We start from the raw sequence: 20,876 nt of genomic DNA on the forward strand, positions 1-20,876 counted from the left end.
ACAGGTATGTATAGATTTACATTTCTATCACCTGTATGCCCATATTAGAGGTCAGATAAGTGCCAGGGGTGACAGATTCCCTTTAATATTGTCACTAACCTGCCTGATTCCTGCACGTGGCCGAACACTGCGGGGAGAAAATTAACTTTATTCTCCCCAGCATCATTCTGTTTCAGTCATGGGGCGGTGCCTGTTAAGTCACTGCTCTGAGAATACAGAGCGGCGGCTGTAACCGCAGCTCTGGCCCTGACTGACAGTCGTCCCCAATGCTGAGCCAGTGTCAATCAGAGCCGGGGGTGCAGTTACAGTGGCCACTCTGTATTCTCAGAGCGGTGACTTAACCGGCGCCGCCCTCATGACTGAAACTAAATGGTGTCAGGGAGAATAAAGTTCATTTTTTCCCTGCAGTAAATTGGCTACGTGCAGGTGCCAGGGCAGGTTAGTGACAACACTATTACCCTTTAGATTAATCCCATATCTGCAGGTAAATAGCGCTTTTTTCTGGTGACAGGTTCCCTTTAACGTGTGCACATACCCTTAGTGTTCTCACCAGCAATACCCCTTTTACTGCCCACCACAGTTTCACCCTACAAGTACAGTATGATGTCCCCACAAAGAATGATATCTCCATAGTCCCTACCACACACACGGTATCATGGTCTCCACACAGTATGATGCCTCCACTCAGTATAATAGCCCCTACTCAGTATGAGGGCCCCCACAGCTCTTTAATCACTATGAGGGCCCAAACACTTAGTATGATAATCCCCACAGCCCCTCACACAGTATAAAGGGCACTATAACTCCCCACTCAGCATGATATCCACAACAGGACAACAGGCCTTCACACAGTATGAGTGCCACCACAGCCCTCTACATAGAATGAGGACCCCATAGCACACCACTCAGTATGAGGGCCCCCCACAGACCCTCACACAGTATAATGACCGCTATAACTCCCCACTCAGTATGATGGCCATCACAGCCCTTCACACAGTTTGAGGGTCACGACAGCCCTTCACACAGTATGAGTGCCACCACAGCCCTCTACATAGAATGAGGACCCCCCCCCCCCACAGCACACCACTCAGTATGAGGGCCCTCACTCAGTATGGAAGCTCCCACTGACCGAACTCGATATGGGAACCCTCAAAGTCCCCCCAAGCCCCTCATTCATTATGATAGTCCACAGAAGCCCCACACTCAGTATAATGACTCACTTATTATGAGGGCCACCACCAGTCCCCCAGTCGATATGATGACCCCCACAATTATTAACCTTTAAAAAAAAAAAGAAAAAACTCTACTCATCTTGCCTTGTTGCTCAAGTGTGCTGCTTCGGTCTGTGGAGTGCGAGTACCTAGGTTCATCACTACAGGCACGATGTAGAGACGTCATCGCACCTGCAGTGCACAGAATTTCAGATGCACCATCAATGGCTGAATAGTGGTTTATGGAGCTTTCAGCTCCGTGGTCCACCTTTCCATTAAACGTTATCCGCATCCTGGAGATGTGGATACTGCTCAAAATGTAGTAACTGAAGGAGGGAAGGGTGGGGTGTGGCTTTGTACTGCGCCTCATAGCGATCGCGTGGGATGACACTATGAATGATATAACACCGAGCACACGGCTGACATCACTGTACAACTTACACACATGGTCGAAATTGTTGGTACCCCTCTTTTAATGAAAGAAAAACCCACAATGGTCACAGAAATAACTTGAATCTGACAAAAGTAATAAATTAAAAATCTTTGAAAATGAACAAATGAAAGGCAGACATTGCTTTACAACCCTGCGTCCACAGAATTTTAAAAAAAATTAAACTCATGAAATAGGCCTGGACAGAAATAATTGCACCCTTAACTTAATATTTTGTTGAACAACCTTTTGAGGCAATCACTGCAATCAAACGATTCCTGTAACTGTTAATGAGACTTCTCCACCTCTCGACACGTATTTTGGCCCACTCCTCATGAGCAAACTGCTCCAGTTGTCTCGTGTTTGAAGGTTGCCTTTTCCAGACGGCATGTTTCAGCTCTTTCCAAAGATGCTGAATAGGATTTAGGTCAGGGCTCATAGAAGGCCACTTCAGAATAGTCCAATGTTTTCCTCTTAGCCATTCTTGGGTGTTTTTAGCTGTGTGTTTTGGGTCATTATCCTGTTGCAAGACGCATGATGTGCGACTGAGACCAAGCTTTCTGACACTGGGCAGCACATTTCTCTCTAGAATCCCTTGATAGTCTTGAGATTTCATTGTACCCTTCACAGATTCAAGACACCATGTGCCAGATGTAGCAAAGCAGCCCCAAAACATAACAGAGCCTCCACCATGTTTCACGGTAGGGACAGTGTTCTTTTCTTGATATGCTTCATTTTTCCATCTGTGAACATAGAGCTGATGTGCCTTGCCAAAAACTTCCATTTTTGGCTCATCTGTCCATAGTACATTCTCCCAGAAGCTTTGTGGCTTGTCAACATGTAGTATGGCAAATTCCAGTATGGCTTTTTTGTGATTTTTTTTCAACAATGGTGTTCTCCTTGGTCGACTCCCATGAAGTCCACTTTGGATCAAACAACGACGGATGGTGCGATCTGACACTGATGTTCCCTGAGCTTGAAGCTCACTTTTAATCTCTTTAGAAGTTATCCTGGGCTCTTTTGTTACCATTCGTATTATCCATCTCTTTGATTTGTCATCAATTTTCCTCCTGCGGCCACGCCCAGGGAGGTTGGCTACAGTCCCATGGATCTTACATTTCTGAATAATATGTTCAACTGTAGTCACAGGAACGTCAAGCTGCTTGGAGATGGTCTTATAACCTTTACCTTTAACATGCTTGTCTATAAATTTTCTTTCTAATCTCCTGAGACAACTCTTTCCTTTGCTTCCTCTGGTCCTTGTTGAGTGTGGTACACACCATGTCACAGGCCCACAGACTGATTACAAGATTGTAGACACCTGTGATGCTAATTAGTGGACACCACTTGATTTAACATGTCCCTTTTGTCACATTATTTTCAGGGGTACCATCATTTTTTCATTTGTTCATTTTCATAGATTTTTAATTTATTATTACTTTTGTCAGATTCAAGTTATTTCTGTGACCATTGTGGGTTTTTCTTTCATTAAACAATTTTGACCATGTGTGTATGTGCTGTCTACTATTAATATTGAAAAGTATAGGAGAAGCTTTGTAATTAATTAATTTCTTCATACATGAAACCACAAGAACCAAACACTGATGAAACTCGGACCAGTTTTTGCATGTGTGCAAAATCACTGATGTCTGAATGAGTCCTTAGAGTATATGCACATGATGTCTTTTTCAGGTAGTCAGACCTCCCTAGTTTTTCAGGCTAGGTTCTCACTATGAGTTTTGACGCTGCATATTTTTGTCTTATGGTCTGTGCACACGTTGTCGTTTTGTCTCATTTTTTTCTACGCAGTTTTGTCACAAAACCAGAAGGATTTTCTAGTACCAGCAAAGTCATTGAGATTCCTGAAGTCTCATGCACACATTGCTTAGTTTTTACTTGAAGATTTGCAGCATATCAATTCTTTCAGCATTTTTGCTGCGGGTTTCACCCATATAATGAGTGGGGAAAATCTGCAGCAAAAACTAACGTAGTTTATGCTGCATTTTTCCTGCCAAGAGATGTAGAGATGGCGCAGAAATTTCTGCAGCAAATACTTCATGTGCGCACAGTCTCAGTAAAGTGGCTGGGATTTATAGAAATCTCATGCCCACTGTACTTTTTTTTTTTTACTCAGTGTAAACTAATCTACGGTACGTGTTTCAATTCCACAAACTCTCAATTTCTATTGCAAGTGCGCTGAGTTCTATATGCAGATTTTAGAATTGCATTAGATGCAGAAAATCCACAGGTAAAAAATGCATATGCGCTTTTAGTGCGTTTCTGCTGCAGAAGTACACGAAAACCAGATCAACACATGACTATCAAACTTTTGTCAAAGTCAAATACCAGTAATCAAAAAGAAAGCAGCAATATTTAAAACATGACCTTCCAAAAAGAGGCAAGAACCACAGGATCCAAAGCGTGATAAAAACGCATGTAAAAAAACGCAGTAAAAAATATGCAAGTAACCTAATTTACTTAATAGGTGCAGAAAATCTGCAGCATCAAAAACTCATCCTCAGAAATTAGCCTCACATGGACAAAGAATCTGCTGAAAAACACGGACATGTGAACATCCCCATAGATTATACAGTAATGGGCATATGTTCTATCAGTGTAAAACCTCAAATAGAACTCATGTCAAAACGGACGTCTGAATGAAGTCTAAGGCTATGTGCCCACGTTGCGGAAATGAAGCAGAAAATTTCTGCTTCATCTCCGCATGTCCTCTCCCGGAAAAACGCATGCGGAATTCCGCACGCGTTTATCGCGCGTTTTCGACATGCGGAATTGCCTTGCGTTTTTTCATGCATTGAATAAGGCAATTCCGCATGCGGAAACGCAAAATTAATGAACATGCTGTGGATTTTTGAACGCATCATAAACGCTGCGGAAAAATCCGCAGCATGGGCATAGAACTTGCAGATTCTCATTGGGAACCATGGGGTGCAGATTAACAAGCGTTTTACAAGCGTTTACGCTGCGGAAAATCCACATCAAAAACGCTTGTAATCCGCAACGTGGGCACTCAGCCTAAGGCCACGGCCCCACTATCAGTATTTGGTCAGTATTTTTTCTCAGGAGTGGGAATCAAAACCAGGTGAGGAACAATTAGAGAAAAGGTATAATAGAAACAAGTCACCAATTCTGGATTTATCATCCACTCCTGGTTTTGGCTCCCACTCCTGAGAAAAAATACTGATCAAATACTGACCAAATACTAATAGTGGGGCCATGGCCTTAGGCTACGTTGCCACGATGAGCTTTGGCATACAAATATTGATCAAAAATACTGACTTACACATACTGACCAATGTGTGAATGTGGCCTAATGAATATTGTGATAATTAGTTGATAAATAACCCTGATATAAACCTAGCAACTTTGGACATCCCCATTACCCTAACCATGTGACACCCTAGTTTATATATATGACCCATAAGTTACATGGCGCCTCCTCCCAGACTATAACAATCCCCTCTGTGTGCTCCTCCCTGCACAGAATGGTAGCCTTAAAGTTTTCAGCTGGTTTGTGGTTGCTGCTCTTTGCCATGTGGCTCCTGCTCGGATCATGTAGTGATTCCAGTGGGACAGACTATAGGTGTGGGGAGGAAGGGGTACAGCTCACGGTAACCCCAGCTTATCTGGGGGAAGAAGTCTCTTTCCAAGTTCGAGGTGAGTTTCTGGAGGGCATTGGTGTAAAAGGCATTTCAAGGACTTGTCTGGAATCCTCTAAAGCTACTGTATGTTCCCAGAATGAGCCTTTAGTGAGTTTTTGATGTTGTAGATTTTCTGCACCCATTAAGTAAGATTGGTTACTTGAGTTTTTTTGTTTTTTTTTTAAAATGAGCAGTGTAAAAACACTCACCTAAAACTCATCGTGGGAATGTAGCCTAACCGGGCCTTGTTTCTATGTTGTCTGCAACTTTGTGTGGGTGTTTTTTTTTTTTTTTGTTAAAACTTCTCCGAATGGCAAATTAGTGTTAATCTTGCACGAGTTCAAAATTTTTGCCGTTCTATTTTCGTGGGCCTTTTAAAAGAAAAAGCCGCACACTTCCTGTAAAATGTTGCATGTCAGTCTTTGCTTGAGCACAAAGAAATGTAGATTTTGTACTGCACTAGGGTTCTGAAGTACTTTTGCAAATGATTAAGTGCTCATTTTGACACCAGTGTTATTGTGTGGAGTGTGTGGGTGTTTTTTTTTTTTTTTTTTTTTTTTTTAAACCTTGTGTATAACAAATTAAATAGACTAGCCCCACTCAACCAGTGCTTTGGGTCCACTCTTGGTTGGTTTCAGTTTTTCAACAAAATTTCATTCTGAGGGTGTTATTGACATGAGAACCTCTCATGCCTCTAATTTTGAATGGTATCTGAGTGCAGTCCAAAAAAGGTATTTTCAAAGCCCCATAGGTTTGCTTTACATCATTTGATCTGAGTCTGCTCAAAATTAGACTTGTCTCCATGTTTCAGCATGGACCTCTGTCCCCAAATATGCACGCACATGTGAACCACCCCATAGTTTTTCATGGATTTATACCTGCTATAGTCGAAGTCCGAAGGCTAAGACACCTGCACAACTAAAACTATACCTATAATGGTGAACGTTGAAGGAAACAAAATTAACGAGGCCTAATGATGGCAGGCTAAAATGGGACACTGCACTACATAAGTGGTGGTCCATGTTGGCTAAGTGATCAAAGGATGATATGTACAAGTCCACATGTGGGAATAATATTGCAAAATAGAATTTAAGTTAAAAAAAAAAAAAAAAAAAAAAAAAAAAAACAACCAGACAAACATTGGAGAAACACAGTTCTCCACCCCTGAACCTTAAGAAGCATTAAACATGAGTTATTTATACATTTTGGCTCTGTAAAACCAGCATAATTAGATGAACAAATATTTGAACATAGTAACAATAGTCAATCCAATTACATATAACTTGTGGAAGTACTAATAACATTTTAATTAATTTTCAAAGAAGTTTAATTTGAGGCATCATATAAACGTAACTCAAAGCAAGCTGAGGCAAAATCTCCTCAGTTCCCTAGATGTCAAACCAGAGCCATCTATCCATAGACCCCATATCTTGTCAAATTTAGAGATGGCATCTCTTTTTAGGTATATGCCTTTTCCAAAATTTACTAGCCAGTTAATTTTATCAATAAATTCTGATATCATAGGCTCCTGATCTGCTATCCATTTTTGGGCTATCAATTTTCTTGCCATTTACAACATACGTGCCGCCACAATTTTGCCGTACTCATCAATAATCAGATCTTAAACATATCCCAATCTACATATTAATGGTGAAAGCTCTACGTCAATTGAATAAACCCTGTTAATCATTGCTACAACACTCTTCCAAAAGGACACCAGGTTAGGAAAGTTCCACATCATATGAAGGATATCTGCTATGTTAGTTTTGCATCTAGGACAGTGGGCACTTGAACGAAATCCTGTGTTAAATAAGAATTGAGGTGCCCTGTATACCTGGTGTATCACATATATATGGGACATAAAACTACTAAGTTTAAAATTATTTAAAAATGTTTTATTTTTTTTCAACAAACCATTCTTCCCACTGATGTATTTGTAATGCAAAACTACATTTTGTATGATTACTGATCTAAAATTAAGTTTATGCTATGTTCACATGTTGCATTTTTTTCTTAAGGCAAAACCTGCTCTCTTAGCATTAAAAAAGCAGGTTTTGATGACTTGCTGTGTTTTTATCAGGGTACATTTGTCTCTTATGCATTCTGATAGTTTAATAAAAATCTCTACTCTCTCTCGCAGCAAACACTAACCAGTGTAGCAACAATAAGCGTTTGCATACTACAGCGAAATAGACCTGTACTCAAAGCTAGTGATGAGCGAGCATCTCAGTACACGAGATGCTCGGAGCTCGCCGAGTATTTCCGGGGTTGCTCGGCGGGAGCTCGGGTCCCCTCCCTGCATGTTTGGCGCTCTTTAGAACGCCAATCAACATGCAGGGATTGCCTGCCACTCACTGTAATTCCGCAGCCATGGTGGTTGTGGCATTAGTGATTGGCTGGCCGCACAGCGTCATCAGGTCTATATCAGACCTGGCGCCGCTGTGCTTCTCTGTCACTCCGGATCAGACAGTGTAGGGAGAGGTGCTGCTGAGCTAGGGAGAGATTTGCTTGTGTATTAGGTAGTGTAGGGAGAAAACGCGTATATTACACATATCCATCTCAAGAAACAGTCCTTCTGAGGACTAATCCATCTGCAGAGATATCAGGCAGGCAGGGTATATAGCAGACTGCAGTGCATATAGCACAAGAGGCTCCATTCCAGTTCAGCCTGCTGCAGCTTCATTCAGGAAGTGGTGGAGGTGGAGCCTGCAGCGAGCTGTGCTGAGTGTGCTTCCTGGACTTAGTGCTGCTGTGGAGAGAGCTCCTGGGAAGGGAGGTTTTTTTTTCTTCCATCTGGGACTTTTTGTCTGCCCCCTTCCCAGGAAGGAAAGCTTGTGGTGGGACTGGCCTCCGGGGCTGGGCCCCGGCTCCCACCTCCCGGTCCAAGCTGGCGGGGGGTGGGAGGAACACCAAGCCGGCTAAGGCTGCAAGATCTGGCCAAGACAGCAGGGGTTCCAGCATGAGGACCGGGAGGACCCCCGAGGCTACGACCGCGGCGGCTCCTCCCTCCGGAGGTAGGTCGAGTACGAGCGGAGGTGCTGCAGCGGTGCCCCCTGATTGGGGTACCAAGGCGTCGAGGGAGGCAACCGTCACCTATGCCTCCCGTATACATGCGCACCTCTGCGAGTATGAGGACGCCACAAAGAAGCTAAGTTCCCTCTGGGGGGAGTTGAGGGTGGCTCAGGAGAGGTCCGTGAGGGCCTCTGGCAGTAAGAAGCCTGAGCTATCCGCCGCGGTCCGGAAGATCAAGCGGGCCATTCAAGACCTGGAAGACCGCAGGAGCACCATACTGGCAGGAAGTGGACCCTTCATGGAGAAGCTGCTTAATGATGACCGGTTCAGAGCCATGACCGGTGGGGCTCTGGAGGGGTCGCAGGGCCCCGGCCAGGCGGTGGAGGAGGAGGAAGAAGAGGTATGCGTGGAGGAGGTCGCACCCTACCCACCGCCTGGTGGCCTGGTAAGTGATCTCCAGGCATCGCATAGCGGGATAGCCCCTGAGCAGATGGCTCTCCCGTCTGATTCTAGCCCTTCAGAGGGCAGCGGGAGCGAGGGGGAGGATGAGGAGGATGGGAGCAGTAGCAGTGAGGGGGGCTGCCTTATCATGCAGCAGATCCAGCAGATCGAGTCCCCGGTACGTTTTGGTCAGCTTACGTTCGGGGATGAGATCTGCGAGGATGAGGCACCCGTGAGGGGGATGAAGAGAAAAGCAAAAAAAAAGAGAAAAACAACTGTTGCGCACAAATTTGTGTATGTCCCCCTCTCTGGGGCCCCCCTGTCCCGTTGTGCGGCACCCGCCACCCACCCCGGCTTGGACTCTGTTGTGGGTCCACAGCGAGGGAGCGGGGAGACTATAGGCCATGGCACGCAGAGCGCTGCCCCTGTTTGTGGTAATGGAGGCAGTGGGTCCAAGGTGTCTGATATGGAGCATGGCACGGAGGGCGGCCCGACGGTGGGTGTGATCTATGGTGGTGCTCTGGCTGGATCCCCTGTAAAAGGGAGGTCTGGCCTGGCACCTGGTGCGCCTGCTGGCGTGCGGGGGGCGGCTTGTACATCTGCCGCTGCCTCCTGCTCTGCTGGCGGCGCACCGACAGCCGGGGCCGCATCTCCGGCGGCGTGTGCTGGGGTTTCTGGGTCCCTCACGCGCGGATCCACTAAATCTGGATCACTTTCAGGGACCCAGAGACCTGGTAAGGTGAAGGGCGCGGGGCCTGCCGCTCCGGCAGAGCCGGCTCATAAAGAAAAGGTGGGGCTTGCTCCCCTGGCAAAATCCGTGGCGAGGTCGGGGCCCCCTGCGCAGGGGCCCAGTAATGGGTCAACGCGGGGGGCTCCGCCGCCGCTGGGTGCCGAGGGGGAGTGGCCTAGCCTGGGGCCGACCGCCGGAGCTGGGGTGGCCAGGCTTTTTGTGGCAACGGGTGTGACGGTAGGGGGTGCTATGCCCCTGAGAGCTGGTGCCGCTGGTCCAGGGGCCCCTGTGAGTAGACCCGGCTCCGGGTCGGCTTCGGGGGTCCCTGCGCGGCCGGCTTCGGGGGGTGTGGCCTCCCAGCTGTCCACGGCGCCAGTAGGAGTGGCCTCTGGGGCCCCCACCGTGCTGCCTGGTGTGGGGGGCGTGGCCTCCCTGTCATCCACGGCACCGGTGGGAGTGGCCTCTGGGGCCCCCACTGTGTTGCCTGGTGCGGGGGGCGTGGCCTCCCTGTCACCCACGGCACCGGTGGGAGTGGCCTCCGGGGCCCCCACTGTGCTGCCTGGTGTGGGGGGCGTGGCCTCCCTGTCATCCACGGCACCGGTGGGAGTGGCCTCTGGGGCCCCCACTGTGCTGCCTGGTGCGGGGGGCGTGGCCTCCCTGTCACCCACGGCACCAGTGGGAGTGGCCTCTGGGGCCCCCACTGTGCTGCCTGGTGCAGGGGGCGTGTCCTCACGGGTAAATCCCGCACAAGTGGGCGTGGCTTCACCGAAAATGGGCGGGGCTTAGCGCCGGCAGCTGCTGGGAGCAGTAGTGCCACAGCTGTGGCTAAAAATGGAGGTGGTGCCTGCCTGCTGGTGTCCTCTGTGCCCACGGGCTTATCTGGGGCAGGGGCGCCGGCAAAAATAGCTGCAGCACCAGGCTCCCAAAACCCCCCGGCAGGGAAGGTGCTGCCAGCAGGTGGCAGCAGTAGTAATGCTGTTGAAAAACCTGCTGGCAGAAAGTGTGTGGAGAAGAAAAACAACTGTGACCCCAGTGTGCATGTGAGTGGGAGTGGGGCAAGTGGGGTGACTGTCGGTATGGATGTGTCTGTGGTGGAGGAAGCGAGTGCTGGTGTGTCTGTTGCTAGTGGGGGGAGTGGGGGTGGGGCTGGTCCATCTGCCCCCCCGGCTGCTGGTCCCCGGAGTTTTGCGGGGGTAGTAGCCGGGGCCTCGGGGTCTTCTCGGGGGGCTTCCTCACCTCTGGACCTCAGGGACGGTGACTTGCGACGCCGTTTCCTGGAGGCCCTCAAGAAGGGAGAACGGACGATCCAGGTAGAGGGAAGAGAGGTGGACCTGGCCTTTTGGCTAGATAGACATGGCCTGGCCGCCTTCCAAGATAAAAAGGAGGGGGAGACAGCGTGGTCCCTCCCGACAGCCGGGCAGGGGGTGGCCAGGAGGAATGTAGTTCGTCTTCGGTGGAGGGGCAGTGAAGCGTGCCCGCCAAGAGCAAGGGTCGTGGAGCTCCTCCTGAAGATGAACTTCAGGGCGACTGACATATTTGCCCTGATCCATCCTTTTGGTACCCCCATCTTCGACATCAGTTTTGTTCGGCCGGAGGGCCTAGAGCTTTTTTGGTCGAATTTTGAACTGGTGAAGGGGGAGCCCGGCTGGCGAGACTTTGCCGTGCAGGCGGTGTCTCGCCAAAATGGAGTAAAGAGAGTGACCGTTCTAACTAATAACGAGTCGCTCTCTGGGGTCGATATTATGACGTGGCTTTCCCGCTATGGGGAGGTCACGGACGTCCCAAAAAAGAACAGGGACGAGTTTGGCATCTGGTCAGGGGGCTGGACCTTCATGATGAGGTTGAAGGTCTCAGGCGGTACTGTCACCCACATCCCCTCCTCAGCATTCCTGGGGAGGGACAGGATCCTGATCTTCTACCAGGGGCAACCAAAGGTCTGCCACAGGTGCGGTGATCCCCGCCACTTCAGCGCGGGCTGCAAGGTGCAGAAATGTGCCTTGTGTGGCGGGGTAGGTCATCTTGCCGCGGCCTGTGGTGACATTAGGTGTCACCTGTGTGGTGACCTAGGTCACCCGTACAGCCACTGCCCCCGCTCCTTTTCTAACACCATCTCTGGTCAGGTGGGGGAGAGCCATGGGGGGGTCCCCAGCGGTGCATCCTCTGCTGGAGCTGGAGGTGGGGGCGGGAGAGGAGCTGAAGGGCCGGTGAAGGAAGGCGTGGCCAGTACATCTGCCCACCAGTGGCATCAGGTGAGGCGCCGTGGGGGTAGGGGGCAGGATAAGCCCCAGGCGACTGGGGTGATGTCTGTACCCTCCTCGGAAGCGGCAGCCGGTGCCCCTGAGGCCCTGGGGGAGGAGGCGGTGAGCGAGGAGATCAGGAGGATGGAGAGGGAGGAGGTGGCTGCTTCTGATGACTCCTCCCAGTATGAAAGTCTGGACGAGGAGGTGGTGGAGCAGCCTAAAACAAAAGGTGACAGTAAGACCAGTAAGAGTCGGAGGAGGAACCGAAAAGGGGCAAAAACATCTAAGCCCCCCCCCCCCTGGCCACTAAGGTGCCTACGGAAGGGCTCACTGGCTCCCCTCTGATCCCCCTCTCCAACCGGTTCCATGCCCTCGATGACTCTGCTGTGTCGGAGGTCGGGGGTGAGGGTCCGGCGGTAACATCTGAGGTGCCTTCAGGGAGCGGCGGGGTCCGTCCTCCGGAGGGCTCACTTTCCTCTGGGGGGGGGGGACTGCCCTGGGGTCCAGGGGTGAGGAACCCGGTACTGGGAAGGTGGTGACGGGTGCTATGGACACCTCGGTGTCACTAAAGAGGAGGGGAGAGTCTGGCTCCTCCTCTGAGGGTGAAAAAAGTAAATTGAGGGGTGCGGTTAAAAAGAAGGCCGTCTAACTCAATCACCCATGATGGCGGAACCTACCCCGTTGACTCTGGCGTCGATTAATGTCGCCAGTATAAAGTCAGATGCGGCCAGATTTATGGCCTTTGATTTTTTCAACCGAGTTGAGGCTGACATTTTATTTTTGCAGGAGACCAGACTAACGGACATGGGGGCCATTTACAAAGCAAGGAGGGAGTGGAGGTGCGGGCCCTCATACTGGTCTCTTGCGGCCGAGCCGTATAGCGGGGTAGCGGTCCTTTTTAAGGCCGCTTCGGTGGAATGCAGACGGGTGATCGAGGTAGAAATGGGGAGGTGCTTGGTCCTTGACGTCTTCATGGGGGGACAGGAGCTCCGGCTCATTAACATCTATGGTCCACAGTCAGAGTGGGACCGTAAATGTCTCTTCCTGAAGATCAAGCCCTATCTTTTTACCAGCCGGCAGGTGGTCTTCGGTGGGGACTTTAATACTATAACTAGACCCCGTGATAGGGGAGGCCCCGGAGACCGAAGGCTGGCTTTTGATAGTAATACCCTTAACAGCATAGCAAGCGAAGCTCGCCTGGTGGATGTCCACATCCGGCACACCCCAGGTCACGGGGGTTTCACCTTTCATAGGGGTAGTTGTAGGTCTAGGATAGATAGGTTTTTTTTTAAAGGAGGAAGCCGTCTCTTCTGCAGTGTCCGCTGTTGAGGTGGAATTCTCCGATCACTGTTTCATTTCCTTTTCTTTGAATGTTGCAGAGACTCCCCGGATAGGGAGAGGCCTATGGAAGCTGAATTCGTCCCTGTTGGAAGAAGCGGATGTGAGACAATCCTTTGAGGAATTTCTTCAGAGCCAGGTGCCTCTCTTGGGTCTCTGTAGCAGTAAGTCTGAGTGGTGGGAGATCTTCAAAACAAGGGTTGCGGGGTTCTTCCGTCAGCTTTCGAGCCTCAGAGGCCTGAACAGGTACCGCCTGTATCGGGAGCTGGGGAGGAAACTCGAGCAGCTCGTCTCGACTGGAGGGGACCGTGAGGAAATCTCCAGGGTGAAGGCCTTGCTCAAGGGGTGCCAGTATGATAGGCACACATCCTTAGTTTTTGAGAGGGATTTCGGGAGGTACAGCTTGCCCGACCCCTACAGGAACTGCAGGATGTCAGTGAGTTGCAAGATGGTAACAGGACTGATCGACAGTACAGGTTCCCTGAACAGATCCAAATCAGGGATCCTGGAGGTGGTCAGATCCTTCTACTCGCATCTCTTGGGAAGGAGGGATCCAGATCGGGATGAGATGTCGGCTTTCCTGGCTGAAACCATCCCTGAACCAGGGGATGACCCCTCTCTTCATGGTTTGGCAGAAGCAATCAGGGAAGAGGAAGTGAGACGGGCCATTGATGGGCTCCGGCCCAAAAAATCGCCCGGTCCGGATGGCTTAACATCCGAGTTTTACAGGACTTTTAGGGACTCTTTGGTCCCCCTCATGACTGAGGTTTTTAATGAATGTCTCTCCTCGGACATTCTTCCCGGTTCAATGAGGAAGTCCGCCCTGATTATCCTGTCAAAGGGTAAAGACTCGTCCCGTATTGAGAATTGGCGTCCCATAGCGCTTCTCGATACGGACCGAAAGGTTCTGGCAAAGGTGCTTTTCAATCGATTGGTGAAGTTTGCACCCCGGCTCCTTTCGGGGGCCCAGCACTGCTCTGTTCCAGGCCGCAGTACTTTTAGTGCTGTGCTCGGTGTCCGAGAGGCAGTGGAGCAGGGCAGGGCAGGTCTCTGGAAGGGGTACTTGCTGTCCTTAGACCAGGCGAAGGCCTTTGACCGGGTTAACCATGAGTACCTCTGGTCCGTCCTTCTGAGGTACGGTCTGCCCGGGAGGTTTGTTTGGTTGAGAGTATTATACAATGGGGCAGAGACTTTTCCGCTTGTGAACGGTTGGGTCGGACCCCCTTTTGAGGTGAGGTCTGGTGTCCGCCAAGGCTGTCCTCTGAGCCCACTGTTATACGTGTTCGCGATCGACCCCTTTTTAAGGAGAGTGGAACGCGGACCGTTGGTGGGAGTCGGGATGGACCGGGCGGAGCCAGAGGCCACCTTGAGGGTAGTGGCGTACGCCGACGACGTTTCCCTCTTTGTATCCTCGAGAGAGGAGGCGGACTGGGTCATGTCTGAAGTTGAGCGCTACTCGGTGGCTTCTGGGTCCATGATCAACCGGGATAAGTGTGAGAGTCTCTGGCTGGGAGGGGGAGATCCAAGTTTCGATCTCCCGGACACCCTTCCAGGGCCTCAGGCCACAGCAAAAATTTTAGGCATCAGTTTCGGCCCGGGGGACTATCCCCAGCAAAACTGGGAGGGCAGACTTAAGATTGCCGCCCAGAAGGTGGATCAGTGGAAGGGTTGGTCCTTGACCCTGAGGGAAAGGGTTAACCTGGCCAAGGGGTATTTGCTCCCTTTATTAATATACCTGGGCAGCGTCTGCATCTTGCCAGAACCTCTTTGGACACGGGTCTACAGCCTGTTCTTCCAACTATTATGGGGGAATAGGCTGAACCTGATCAAGAGGGAGGTCACGTACCGCACAAGGAGACTAGGAGGGTTGGGTATGGTCAACCCGGTGGTGTTTCTAGTAAACACCTTTCTTAAGGCAAACATCGCCAACCTCTGGTTAGAGAGGGCTCCTCCGTGGGTATTCTCCTGTAGGGGGTGGTTTCGGCCTTTCTTCCAGGAATGGGAGACAGGAGGGCGGGTGAAGGACCTTCGCACGCCTCATGGGCATCTTCCGGCTTATGCTACCCTGGTTGTGAAGGCGATCCGCCGGTGGGGTCTGGGAGTGTGGGAGATCAGGACCTTGTCAAGGAGGTTACTTGACAATAGGGTTCTGTTGACCCACTTCCAGAAGCCCCTGGCCCTCAAGGATTGCCCAAGCCGGGATCTGGAGGTGGGGCTCGGGTTATTAAACTCTAAGCGGATCCCCTTGAAGTTTTGGGACTTGACTTGGCGCTGCTTCCATGGGAGACTGTATGTGAGGGGCAACCTGAAGTACAGGAACTCTGATGACCGGGATTGTCCCCGCGAGGAGTGTGGCGGCATGCTTGAAAGCATGGAGCACTTCCTGCTTCAATGTCCCTTTAATACAGAGGTCTACAGTAGGGTGGGTGCTTCCATTGGCTGGCCTAGGCTGGCAGGCCTTTCCTATGCGGAGTGGGCCTATGGGGCATTCAGGTCCCTTGGTGGCTGAGATCGGGGCACTGTCTTCTTAGTTAGTTTAGTGACTAGGTTTTACACGTGGAATGCACGGTGTTTAGTGTCCACCCAGCATAAAGTCCTCCCCCGGGAAGAGGTGATTAGGAACATCCTGGGTGACCTGGCAAAAGTGCGTTCGCTGGAGTATGAGAGGCTGGGTGCAGGGAGGGCTTCCCTTCTATGGAGGGGGTTCTCATTTAATATGCCCTAGGGAGAGTTAGGGTATGTGTGTCTGTGATAGGGTTAGTTTAGTCCTTTCTATATTTTATATTTATTTGTAGGGTCAGATGGATGTGTAGGGTCAGGGAGGGACAGGTAGGGACAGTCTTTAGGGATAGGTAGTTAGCATTAGGTTGGTAGTGAGGGTCAGAGAGGGACAGGTAGGGATAGATTGGTAGGGCGGTAGGGACAGGTTTTTCTTTTTCTTTAATAGGGAGGGACAGGGTGTTTGTGTGCTAGATTAGGGTGAGAACCTCGGTAGTCTCCAGTTTCCTGGTGGTGGGCTGCTCCCCTCACATTATAGTTTTTTGTTTTACGGTATTGGAAACCCGAATATAGGGCTTGCAAGTACTGAACTTGGGTCTGACTTTTGTTCATGGTTATGGTCATTTGTTTATATTGTGCTATTGTTGTGTTTGCTTTGGTTATGTTGAGTACTGTATATACATGTATAGTTTTGTGTATTGTATGTATGTGTAATTTGCGCACGGGGGGGTTAGTGTAGGTTGGGTGGGGGGTTTCAGGGGGGGAGGGGGAGGGGTTTTTGGGAGAATGGACGTCCTACGGGATGCGGGAAAAAGGACCCGTTATTTGTGGGCCACAAACTTTCGTGGGACCTAAAAAGAGATGCTGTGATAAGGCCACAGACTTTCGTGGGACCTTGGGTGTTAAAAAATGGTGGTGGGGAAAAAAAAAAAAAAAAAAAAAAAAAGGTTTGCTGTGTATTAAGTTTTGTTTCGGCCAGGTGGCCTATTTCTTTGTTTTTGGCAGTGGGCCAGTTTGTTGTTTTGTTTTGGGGGTTTAGGTATGAATGTGGAGTGAATGTTGGAAGGGGATGTTTTTGGAAAAAAAGGTTTAAGGTCTTCCCTTGCTGGGGGGATTTTGGGAAATGGACTTTATGTTATGAACATTGTAGGACATTTTTGCTTTGCTTTATAATTTATACTGGACATTATAATTTTGGATTTGTTTGTGTTTCGTTGGGGTTTGTGTCTTTGGTTCTTTGTGTAGTGTGTTTTTATGGTTTGTTTTATATTTTTATAATAAAAGAGCTCCAGTTCTGCCTGTTGCAGCTTCTTGCAGGAAGTGGTGGAGGTGGAGCCTGCAGTGAGCTGTGTGCCGTGTGCTGTCTTGATTGTGTGCTGCTGTGGAGAGAGCTCCTGGGAAGGGAGGTTTTTTCTTCCATCTGGGACTTTTTGTCTGCCCCTTTCCCAGGAAAAAAGGCTCATAGTGGGACTGGCCTCCGGGGCTGGGCCCCCGGCTCCCACCTCCCGGTCCAAGCTGGCGGGGGGTGGGAGAAACACCAAGCCGGCTAAGGCAACAAGATCTGGCCAAGGCAGCAGGGGTTCCAGCATGAGGACCCGGAGGACCCCCGAGGCTGCGACCGCGGCGGCTCCTCCCTCCGGAGGTAGGTCGAGTACGAGCGGAGGTGCTGCAGCGGTGCCCCCTGATTGGGGTACCAAGGCGTCGAGGGAGGCAACCGTCACCTATGCCTCCCGTATACATGCGCACCTCTGCGAGTATGAGGACGCCACAAAGAAGCTAAGTTCCCTCTGGGGGGAGTTGAGGGTGGCTCAGGAGAGGTCCGTGAGGGCCTCTGGCAGTAAGAAGCCTGAGCTATCCGCCGCGGTCCGGAAGATCAAGCGGGCCATTCAAGACCTGGAAGACCGCAGGAGCACCATCTTGGCGGGCAGTGGACCCTTCATGGAGAAGCTGCTTAATGATGACCGGTTCAGAGCCATGACCGGTGGGGCTCTGGAGGGGTCGCAGGGCCCCAGCCAGGCGGTGGAGGAGGAGGAAGAAGAGGTATGCGTGGAGGAGGTCGCACCCTACCCACCGCCTGGTGGCCTGGTAAGTGATCTCCAGGCATCGCATAGCGGGATAGCCCCTGAGCAGATGGCTCTCCCGTCGGATTCTAGCCCTTCAGAGGGCAGCGGGAGCGAGGGGGAGGATGAGGAGGATGGGAGCAGTAGCAGTGAGGGGGGCTGCCTTATCATGCAGCAGATCCAGCAGATCGAGTCCCCGGTACGTTTTGGTCAGCTTACGTTCGGGGATGAGATCTGCGAGGATGAGGCACCCGTGAGGGGGATGAAGAGAAAAGCAAAAAAAAAGAGAAAAACAACTGTTGCGCACAAATTTGTGTATGTCCCCCTCTCTGGGGCCCCCCTGTCCCGTTGTGCGGCACCCACCACCCACCCCAGCTTGGACTCTGTTGTGGGTCCACAGCGAGGGAGCGGGGAGAACATAGGCCATGGCACGCAGAGCGCTGCCTCTGTTTGTGGTAATGGAGGCAGTGGGTCCAAGGTGTCTGATATGGAGCATGGCGCGGAGGGCGGCCCGACGGTGGGTGTGATCTGTGGTGGTGCTCAGGCTGGATCCCCTGTAAAAGGGAGGTCTGGCCTGGCACCTGGTGCGCCTGCTGGCGTGCAGGGGGCGGCTTGTACATCTGCCGCTGCCTCCTGCTCTGCTGGCGGCGCACCGATAGCCGGGGCCACATCTCCGGCGGCGTGTGCTGGGGTGTCTGGGTCCCTCACGCATGGATCCACTAAATCTGGATCACTTTCAGGGACCCAGAGACCTGGTAAGGTGAAGGGCGCGGGGCCTGTGGCTCTGGCAGAGCCGTCTCATAAAGGAAAGGTGGGGCTTGCTCCCCTGGCAAAATCCGTGGCGAGGTCGGGGCCCCCTGCGCAGGGGCCCAGTAATGGGTCAGCGCGGGGGGCTCCACCGCCGCTGGGTGCCGAGGGGGAGTGGCCTAGCCTGGGGCCGGCCGCCGGAGCTGGGGTGGCCAGGCTTTTTGTCGTAAAGGGTGTGACGGTAGGGGGTGCTATGCCCCTGAGAGCTGGTGCCGCTGGTCCAGGGGCCCCTGTGAGTAGACCCGGTTCCGGGTCGGCTTCGGGGGTCTCGGCGCGGCCGGCTTCGGGGGGCGTGGCCTCCCAGCCGTCCACAGCACCAGTGGGAGTGGCCTCTGGGGCCCCCACCGTGCTGCCTGGTGCGGGGGGTGTGGCCTCCCTGTCATCCAAGGCGCCGGTGGGAGTGGCCTCTGAGGCCCCCACTGTGCTGCCTGGTGCAGGGGGCGTGTCCTCGCGGGTAAATCTCGCATAAGTGGGCGTGGCTTCACCCGAAAAGGGGCGGGGCTTAGCGCCGGCAGCTTCTGGGAGCAGTAGTGCCACAGCTGTGGCTAAAAATGGAGGTGGTGCCTGCCTGCCGGTGTCCTCTGTGCCCACGGGCTTATCTGGGGCAGGGGCGCCGGCAAAAATAGCTGCAGCACCAGGCTCCCAAAACCCCCCGGCAGGGAAGGTGCTGCCAGCAGGTGGCAGCAGTAGTAATGCTGTTGAAAAACCTGCTGGCAGAAAGTGTGTGGAGAAGAAAAACAACTGTGACCCCAGTGTGCATGTGAGTGGGAGTGGGGCAAGTGGGGTGACTGTCGGTATGGATGTGTCTGTGGTGGAGGAAGCGAGTGCTGGTGTGTCTGTTGCTAGTGGGGGGAGTGGGGGTGGGGCTGGTCCATCTGCCCCCCCGGCTGCTGGTCCCCGGAGTTTTGCGGGGGTAGTAGCCGGGGCCTCGGGGTCTTCTCGGGGGGCTTCCTCACCTCTGGACCTCAGGGACGGTGACTTGCGACGCCGTTTCCTGGAGGCCCTCAAGAAGGGAGAACGGACGATCCAGGTAGAGGGAAGAGAGGTGGACCTGGCCTTTTGGCTAGATAGACATGGCCTGGCCGCCTTCCAAGATAAAAAGGAGGGGGAGACAGCGTGGTCCCTCCCGACAGCCGGGCAGGGGGTGGCCAGGAGGAATGTAGTTCGTCTTCGGTGGAGGGGCAGTGAAGCGTGCCCGCCAAGAGCAAGGGTCGTGGAGCTCCTCCTGAAGATGAACTTCAGGGCGACTGACATATTTGCCCTGATCCATCCTTTTGGTACCCCCATCTTCGACATCAGTTTTGTTCGGCCGGAGGGCCTAGAGCTTTTTTGGTCGAATTTTGAACTGGTGAAGGGGGAGCCCGGCTGGCGAGACTTTGCCGTGCAGGCGGTGTCTCGCCAAAATGGAGTAAAGAGAGTGACCGTTCTAACTAATAACGAGTCGCTCTCTGGGGTCGATATTATGACGTGGCTTTCCCGCTATGGGGAGGTCACGGACGTCCCAAAAAAGAACAGGGACGAGTTTGGCATCTGGTCAGGGGGCTGGACCTTCATGATGAGGTTGAAGGTCTCAGGCGGTACTGTCACCCACATCCCCTCCTCAGCATTCCTGGGGAGGGACAGGATCCTGATCTTCTACCAGGGGCAACCAAAGGTCTGCCACAGGTGCGGTGATCCCCGCCACTTCAGCGCGGGCTGCAAGGTGCAGAAATGTGCCTTGTGTGGCGGGGTAGGTCATCTTGCCGCGGCCTGTGGTGACATTAGGTGTCACCTGTGTGGTGACCTAGGTCACCCGTACAGCCACTGCCCCCGCTCCTTTTCTAACACCATCTCTGGTCAGGTGGGGGAGAGCCATGGGGGGGTCCCCAGCGGTGCATCCTCTGCTGGAGCTGGAGGTGGGGGCGGGAGAGGAGCTGAAGGGCCGGTGAAGGAAGGCGTGGCCAGTACATCTGCCCACCAGTGGCATCAGGTGAGGCGCCGTGGGGGTAGGGGGCAGGATAAGCCCCAGGCGACTGGGGTGATGTCTGTACCCTCCTCGGAAGCGGCAGCCGGTGCCCCTGAGGCCCTGGGGGAGGAGGCGGTGAGCGAGGAGATCAGGAGGATGGAGAGGGAGGAGGTGGCTGCTTCTGATGACTCCTCCCAGTATGAAAGTCTGGACGAGGAGGTGGTGGAGCAGCCTAAAACAAAAGGTGACAGTAAGACCAGTAAGAGTCGGAGGAGGAACCGAAAAGGGGCAAAAACATCTAAGCCCCCCCCCCCCTGGCCACTAAGGTGCCTACGGAAGGGCTCACTGGCTCCCCTCTGATCCCCCTCTCCAACCGGTTCCATGCCCTCGATGACTCTGCTGTGTCGGAGGTCGGGGGTGAGGGTCCGGCGGTAACATCTGAGGTGCCTTCAGGGAGCGGCGGGGTCCGTCCTCCGGAGGGCTCACTTTCCTCTGGGGGGGGGG

General features: G+C 52.2%; 1 protein-coding gene across 7 annotated transcripts in view; it reads left to right on the forward strand.

Moving 5' to 3' along the window:
* Positions 1-8,007: 8,007 nt before the first annotated feature.
* LOC141273043 (zona pellucida sperm-binding protein 1-like) overlaps positions 8,008-20,876 on the forward strand; it is a 57,322-nt gene continuing 44,453 nt past the window's right edge. For 2 of the 7 annotated variants that reach the window (XM_073684373.1, XM_073684378.1), the window contains exon 1: positions 8,008-8,314. In XM_073684373.1, coding sequence (XP_073540474.1) covers positions 8,260-8,314 — 55 coding nt within the window. In that variant the 5' untranslated portion in view covers positions 8,008-8,259. The other 5 variants (XM_073684375.1, XM_073684371.1, XM_073684372.1 and 2 more) reach the window with 5 other exon arrangements.

The sequence above is a fragment of the Phyllobates terribilis genome, unplaced genomic scaffold, assembly GCF_046119375.1.
Source record: "Phyllobates terribilis strain yellow unplaced genomic scaffold, ASM4611937v1 Scaffold_5__5_contigs__length_657084704, whole genome shotgun sequence".
Classification (NCBI taxonomy): Eukaryota; Metazoa; Chordata; class Amphibia; order Anura; family Dendrobatidae; genus Phyllobates; species Phyllobates terribilis.